The sequence below is a fragment of the Chenopodium quinoa genome, unplaced genomic scaffold (assembly GCF_001683475.1).
Source record: "Chenopodium quinoa cultivar QQ74 unplaced genomic scaffold, ASM168347v1, whole genome shotgun sequence".
NCBI classification, from domain to species: Eukaryota; Viridiplantae; Streptophyta; class Magnoliopsida; order Caryophyllales; family Amaranthaceae; genus Chenopodium; species Chenopodium quinoa.
In genome coordinates this window covers 1,867,517-1,876,183 of record NW_018742205.1, presented here as the reverse complement: position 1 = coordinate 1,876,183, position 8,667 = coordinate 1,867,517, and the positions used below count along the sequence as shown (strand labels likewise).

At 36.3% G+C, this 8,667-nt stretch overlaps 1 protein-coding gene across 1 annotated transcript; it reads right to left on the bottom strand.

Annotated features, from left to right (window-relative positions):
* Positions 1-3,264: 3,264 nt before the first annotated feature.
* Positions 3,265-6,462, bottom strand: LOC110726345 (disease resistance protein RGA2-like). The gene has a single exon (XM_021905815.1). The coding sequence runs from the start codon at positions 6,460-6,462 to the stop codon at positions 3,265-3,267; it is 3,198 nt and encodes a 1,065-aa protein (XP_021761507.1).
* Between the last annotated feature and the right edge of the window lie 2,205 nt (positions 6,463-8,667).

Genomic DNA, 8,667 nt, shown 5'->3' with positions numbered 1-8,667 from the left:
CCAACCAACATAATTCACTAACATAAACTTCCCAGCACCAACAATAATGAAACTACTCCAACAAGCAATCACCCACTTTGTTCAATCAATCAATAAAAAAAAATCAACAAATAGTTCTAAAATAAACCCAGATTTCAATTTAGGATTTTTTCACTTTCGTGTAAAAAAAATTTAAAATTGTAGGGGTTTGGGTTTTACTAGTATTGCAATTGGTTGGGGTTTTGGGCTTTTGAGGTGGTTTTCAGCCAAATTGGGAGGTGACGGGGTGGGTAGCAGTATTGTATGGTGGTCGGAGGAGAATTTGGAGAGGGGGTTGGTTGTGATTGTGGGATCGAAGGAAGACGACGATGGGTTTGTTGTGTTTGAAGGTGGAAAGACATTGAAGAGAGCGGAGGAGAGAGAGGGGAAGTCATTGTTGATGGTTGGGGCTGCATCCAGCCATTGATGTCAGTAAGGAGGTAGAAGGAAGAAAGAACAAGAGGAAAAAAAAAGGAAAAAAAAAATTTACCTGATCTCTAGGTAACCGGTCACGAGGGCTTGTTAGGAGAAAATGGTTAATAAAGGTTGAATTATTCCCGAATAATCTAAAGGTAGGATTATTTTGAGAGAATGGAGCAAAGGTTGGATTATTCTTGTTAAATTTTCGAAATATTTAAATATACGGGGGATTACATTCGAGGAATGGAGGCTTCCACTTAACAAGATGTTGATGTTGTGCTTGCTGTTGTTGAACTTGGAGATCCCCTCTTGAATATTGCTCATTACCTAATATCATCCTTCACCATCCCTTCAATTATGGCATCCCTATAATTGCGAGCCTTTCAAGGCTGGGGAATAAGGAAGATGAGGGCAACTCGTCCACAACATTGGTAGCACTTTCGCTACTAGTGCTGGTGTTGTCTTCCATATACTCCACATCATCTAAATACTTAAGATGTAGAATTTTCAGATGAGGGAGCTTTCCAAAGGAGCACATATATTTGCATGCTTTACAATCTATAGTATTAATTTCAACCAATTTAGGAAGGTGTCTCTCTAACTGATGATCTACCATCCAACCTGGTAACCTCTCCCCTCCATACCCAGTTATTTCGAGGGCTTCTAGATTAGAAGGGGGCTGGAGACATTCTAACACCCTCTCATCCTCTTTTGTACCATATTTGAAACTTATAATCGATCAGATCTCGGAGGCTCTCTTTCATCTCCAAGTTTACTCGCTGATCTTAGATGACATTATATACTTTGACTCCCTACGCACCTCAATATACAATTCTCTTATTAGATTGTTTAGCTTATTTAGATCTGACAATCTTCCCATAATAATATTAACCTCTGATTCAGTCTGTTCATCCACTATAAACTTATCCAGAGTTGTAAGATTTGTCAAATTTCCCAAACCCATGGGCATATACTAAGTAAGTATAATAAGGGGTTATTCTAGTATAATAAGGGTTCTTCTGTCAGTGTTATAGTGAATTAGTGATTACTCCGTTTTTTAACAAGCGATTACACGAAAAACACGTTATATATATGTATCAATCAATCAATAACTATATACTAAAAGACATGCCATCAATGACACGTATCATCTCAAAGTGTGTCCTTAGTTCTTCTTTTTTTTTTCTTTTTTTTTCCTGAATAAAATCAATAATAACTATATACTAAAGTCGAAGAAAAAATAACACGTGTCACTGGTTAAATAATATCCCGCCTTTTTTTATTTACCTTTTTGTAAAATTATTTTTGTAAATTTTTAATTCACTATAATATTTTCTTTCCTACTTTACCATTATATGTATACATTCAAGTTAATTACTATTCAAATCTTCCATATATTTTATATAACGTAATCTTTCCCTCCCAAATTCAACAAAACATTTTTGCAACAACTTATAAAAAATTTAAGCAAAATATTATATATTATTAAAAAAGATATGCATAATTTATAATATAAATTTGTACACAGTATGTATATCATACAGATATGTACAACCTAAAGTTTAATTACTACGAAGTATTTTTTAATGAATATTAACCTTGTGATACTTTTAATAAAGAGAAAAAATTTATTAAAAAATTGTATATATTGAAATAAGAAGTACAATATTTTTATAAAATTTGGTAAATTCGTGCATAGCACGGGACCTTAAGCTAGTTCTACTCATTAAAGAATAAATCTTACACATAAAATTCTATGAAAGAAATAAATCTTACCGCTGACATCATAACTATCCACGTGGCAACTTTATTTAAGAAAATATTTCCCTCCAAAACTATAATTGACATTATTCTTTTTTTTTTTTCTTTGGTTAATTATATTTTTTCTAAAACCTTTTATGACTAAATTGACTAAATACACAATCTATTCCTATGGAGTAAAAATTAACCGTTGATCTTTTTCACATTTTTTTCCCCACATACACAAATTTTTGTAAAAACAATCCCATGCATTTTAATAGTGATTGTAGAGTTTGGATTTTCCACTTTTTATTAATTTTTCAATTTTTTTTATAATGAATCAAATACGAATGCTAATATTTTTATTATTTTATTATAGCTATAAAGTTAATTAGCATATTTAACATCATATCCATCATTTTAGCTCAATTAATCTAATGAAAGGGATCACGATTTATTATGTTTTGCTTAAAACATTTATATTACCGCTTATAAGTAAATTTTTTATTATTAAAACTGTGCATCGCACGAGACTAACCCAAAGTATGAATAAATTTTAGCCTCAAGTATTTAGTCGGATACTAAAGTGGTCAGTCGTATTTTCGTACGTAATAGGTTATATAGAAATAGGGAGAAGCTCATTTGAGTCATTGAGTATAAGGGAGAAACTGATTGCTTAATATAATATACGTCAACGGTAAATACTCTATAAGACCCTGTTTTTTTAATGTATTCGTAAGTGTACAAAAGCCAAAAGGCTAACACACTGATCATACTCTTCATTTCCTATTATTGGTAAATTTGTCCCACTTGCAACCTCACTCAGCTTGGTCTTTCAATCACTCTTTTCATCCATACTGGTGTTTTGTGTCCATCTATGTGTACAAATTGCACTTTTTTTGTTAAAGAAGTGAAATTAAGATTTGAAGTATGAAAAAACATTACAATTAATTTCTATATTTGATAATTATCATACATGGTAACAAGAATTCCTAATTAGAAAAACACAAGGAATAAGGGGGTTGGGGTTGAAAAGAAAATTAGAAAATAATTGAAAGCTGAGTTGGGAAGCTATTACAATGAAAACTATTCATCTATGTATAGATGAGGAATATGTTGAATTAGGGGCCAGTATTCTCCATTTGGACTCTGGCACCTCTCCCAAAGTATGGGGCATGTATGAATTCGAAGTGTGTCCAAGTTTGGGAGGTTTGCTATCTGCTGCGGCAGTGATTCCAATCTTGGGCATCTTAATAAAAAAAGTGCTTTTAGGGAGGTGAGGTTGTCAATCCATTCTGGTATTGCCTTAAGCTTTTTACCTTTACTTATTGTTATTCTTTCCAGGGTGGAATATAATCGAAAGCTTTCTGAAAGAATCTCAACCTCGTTCACCTGCCATAGATTTAGAAACTTCAAGTTGGGAAAGAATAAATACTTATTTTGGAGGGTAGGCGCTTCTTGTTGCTGATGAGGTTGCTCACCAATGTCATAATTTTCAATACAGAGACGTTTAAGAGAAGTGAAGCACCCTGAGTGCAGCTGCCTTGTAATTGTAATCGCCAATTCCACATTGTCCACTTGTAGCAATGCTAATTTAGGAAATGGAGGCTTCCACTTAACAAGATGTTGTTGAACCTGGAGATCCCCCCTTGAATCTTGCTCATTACTTGATAGCATCCTCCACCATCCCTTCAATTTTGGCATTCCTTTTATTGTGAATTTATGAAGGCTTGGAAATAAGGAAGCTGGGGGCAACTCATCCACGATGCTGGTGTTGTCGTCCATATACTCCACTTCATCTAAGTTTTCAAGTTTTAGAATTTCCAGACAAGGGAGCCTTCCTAAGGAGCACAGGTTCTTACATGCTTTAAAATATTTAAAAGTAAGTTCTTCCAAATTAGGAAGGTGACCCTCCAATTGATGATCCTCCATCCAACCTGGTAACCTCTCCCCTCCATACCCATTTATTTTGAGGGCTTCTAGATTAGAAGGGGGCTGGAGACATTCTAACACCCTCTCATCCTCTTTTGTACCATTCTTGAAACTTATAATCAGATATAGGAGGCTCTCTTTCATCTCCAAGTTTACTTCACTGATCTCAGATGACAGTATATACTTTGACTCCCTACGCACCTCAATATGCAATTCTCCTCTTAGATTGTTTAGCCGACTTAGATCTGATAATCTTCCCATAATAATATTAACCTCTGATTCAGTCTGTTCACCCACTATAAACACATCCAAAATTGTAAGATTTGTCAAATTCCCCAATCCCATGGGCATATGCCTCAACCTCGTACTTCCGACTAACAAAAGGTGTCTCAGATTCAGCAACTTGCTCATGTCCCTCGGCAACTCCTCAAGGGAAAAACAATGTTTCAAGTAGAGCGATTGTAAATTCACTAGACGTGTGATTGAATTTGGGAGTTTCACTATTTGAGCTCTAGACAAATTTAGATACCGCAAGCGGATTAATTCACCTACGGATTCTGGCAATTTCTCTATCCACATCTCTTGTAGGTCTAGTACTTTTAAACCTTCATATGTTGATATTAATTTATCAATTATGGAAAAATTGCTAGAAGCAAAAGCACTCGTAGGAATGCCTATGATGAATGATTGTAGGTGTTTGATTTTGGGTAATGAAGAAGGCATTTGCCAATTTGAGCTCTTCATCAATCTCCAGAAAGACAGATGACGAACCCTTTTGTCAATTTCATACGTGTTTGAATCTGCCACCTTGTACTTGAACCCAGCTATTGAGAGAACAAGCTCATACATTACATCGTGCATAACTATTCTGTGGACAAGCATATCCTCCCATTCAAGAAACCCATGACACGTAAAAAACCCACAATTAATCAAGTTGATTAGATATTCTTGCCCTGCTTCCTCCAAGCTTTGATTACTATACTGTGGCTTAACATATCCCAAAGCAATCCAATAATGGATCAGTTCACCAACTTCGAAATAAGTTGCCTTTGGGAACAAGATGCAGTAAGTAACACAAAGCTTCAATCTGGCATCCAATTGGTCGTAGCTAAATTTAAGCGTATGCATAATGTCACGCCCATAGGAAGCAAAATTAGCAAGCTGATCATTTCTAAAGGCCTGCCATTGCTGAACCGTATGTTTCCCTGCTAAGAGGCCTCCTATACTTCGAATAACAAGGGGCACTTTTGGACACATTTCAGCGATCTCCTTCCCAATTGCTTCTACACCTGGCTCCTGCCATTGTGTAAAAGCAATCTTTTGAAAGAGAAGCCAAGAGTCATCTTCTACTAAATCCCCAAGCACGTAAGGGTTGACGGTGCCCATAATTCTGGCAACTTTTTGATCACGTGTAGTGATAAGAACCCGACTCCCACCAGCCGAATGCGCTGATAACAGGTCTCTCAGATCAACCCATTTCTGCCTCAGACTAACATGATCCCAAATGTTATCGAGAACAAGCAGAAATTTCTTGCCACTAATTGCTCGTCGAAAGTGATGATACAATTGATCCACGGTGCACAGTTTGTGAGGCAATTCCCCTGCACCACATGCTGTTATCATCTCCACCAGCACCTTTTCAATATCAAAATCCTGAGTTGCTGAAACCCAGAATTTAACATCAAAACAGCGCTTCATCCTCTCATCATTGTACGCATACCAAGCCATTGTTGTTTTCCCTATTCCACCAATCCCGACAATGGAGGCAACAGAGAGGGTCTGCGAAGCCACCACCGCGGATTCCTCAAACAATATGCTTACAATCTCGTCCTTTTCTCTGTTCCTTCCAACAACCAAATTGGAAACAACATGAGACGACTGTGCAGTTTGTATACTTCTCTCTTGAGTTGGCAAGCTGCAAATGCGACCAATCATAGCATGGTCTATTGCAATGGAATTCAGTTTCTTCTTAATATCAGCAACTTTTCGAGCATCTTTAAATCGTGCAACAAGCTGATTTGATGCAGAGAAGAAGGACCGTAGCTCTTTAGCGAAGTTACCTCCACTCATGACTTGTTTCTGCAATTCTCTAGAAGCTCTTGCATCAAACAAGTCAAGCAACCTATCAAGCTGACAACTGAGCTTCTCCAGCGTGTCTTTTTCAGTGTGGCTGCTGTGATGCTCTGACAATGAATCTGAATCAAGGAGTGCAGCTTCAACGAGAGTCCTTGTATTCTCAAGATCTTTCAGCTCAGAGTCGAGGTCCATTACATAATTCATTACTTCAAAACCTTTGCTAACCATTTTCTTCACAGCAAGATCAGCTACTGCAGTCGTTATAGTATCTGCCATTTTTTTTTTTTTTGGAGGGGTGAATTATTGGAGAAGTTTAAAGGAAACAAAAATCAAGTTACGAGAATGTTTGGTTCAATTCACGTAAAGGCAGGGGAATGGAAATAAGAAAGGGCAGTGATTAGAAGCTGATATTGTGGTTTGTGAATGAAAGCTCCAAGGACTTGTTGAAGGATTATAAAAGAGTTTTTAAGAGGGGAAATCTCTGTTTCTCTGTTTTTAAGACGCTTCGCCGAAATTTCTGGGCAATGTTAGTGAACTACACAACTAACTAGCTTAGATAGCATTATATAGGCAGGTAACTTGAATTAATTATTTACTCGCTGAGTCGCTGGGCATGATTATTGGGGACATTGGTACAGTTGGAATTAATGGAAATTGGAAACATGAAAGTGATCTTTCATGTACCAGTTGGTCCAGTACCACACTACCACGGTACCACCCCTCTCTTTCCTTGCAATTTTGAATCTCTGATTGTTGAAATTTCACATGGAATTAAATGTCTAGTAGGAAAAAGTTTAAAAAACATTACTGTACTGAAGCACAATTTTTATTAGGGGCGTCCAAATCGAAAACCAAACGGACCCCCCTAATTTTTATGAAAGAGCTAAGAAACCCTCTTTAATTTTAACTTTTGAGCAATTTCTAAGATATTTCCGCATGCTTAGTGCTGTCAAATTTCAAACCGAAACCGTTTAACTGCCCGAATCCAACCGACCCAAATGAGAACCGAACCGATTAAAAACCGTTTCTTTGAAACCGAAAACCGACCCGAACCGCATTTTAGTAAACCCGAAACCGAACCAATCCGAGTAATGTTAAACCGTTTAAGAACCGAACATGTTAACAAACCGAACCAAATATAAACCGAACTGAAAGAAAACCGAACCGAAAAAGAACCGAACCGTATCTAACCCGAAACCGATTCCAACCCGAAACCGTTTGAACTGGCATAAAAACCGCTTACACCGAACTGTTAGCAAACTGCTACCCGTTTGCACCGAACCATTTAAAAACCGAACTGATTGTAAACCGAACTGCTTATAAACCGAACCGTTTATGAACCGAACCGTTTATGAACCGAATTGCTTATAAACTGAACCGTTTATGAACCAAACCGCTTATAAATCGAACCGTTTACAAGCTTTTTTTGTATGTAATAATAATTTTTTTTTTGGTGCACTTTTTTATGTAATTATATGGATTAAGTATTAGAAATCTTAGAATATATTTAGCATATATTCCATACTTATCAATTTTTCTAGAGACCATATACTTATCATATTAATTGTATATATCTTAGTAACTTAGTTAATACTAAATTCCCTTAGAAATAGCACTTCGTTAGCTAATCCGTGAGTATTGACTTTAATTTGGTTTTTGGGGAATAATCTGCAATTTTGGTTTTTTGGGCAATAACCTATAATTTTTTGGCCTTTTGGGCCTTATTCATCAACATAGCAGTATTCCAGTAGCATAATAGGATTAATAGCATTAACAAGTTATAAAACTTCTAATTCAACAAGTTTCAACTTAACAAAACCAAAACAAACCAATCCAATCCATACACATAATTAAACAATTTTTAACAACAAAGTAACAAAATCAAACCAACCAATCCATACAAACAAGTTTTAACAACAGAATTGTACAAGTTTTTAGCATAACAAGATTAACACCAGCACCACAGTCTGCAGCAGAATGGCAGATCAGCAACACTGCAGACTGCAGCAGCAGAATGGCAGAACTGCAGCGATGGAAGAAGAGCAGCAGAACAACAGAATGGAAGAAGAGCAGCACAACAGCAAAATGGAAGAAGAGCAGCAGCAGAATGGAAGAACAACAGCAGAACAGCAAGTCAGCAACACAACAAGTTAGCAGAACATCAGTAAGGAGAAGAAGCAGTCAGCAGTAGCAGCACCCTATACTTATCATTAGTGTAAGAAATGAAGCTACACTTTTCTCACAAAAAAAAAAAACAAGAAAGCTTGAATTAAGCAACACAATATAAATTAAGCATCAGTAAAATAGCAACATCCATACCTTTCTAATTAGATGCAAAACTTTCATCTATCACCTCTTTACCAATTTCAAGGACGTCTTCTTCAATATCACAATCATAACCACGTAACCAATTTTGTGTGGTAACCAACGCCTCAACATTCTTAGGCAAAAGTGCACTCCTATACTTGTTTAAAATACGAC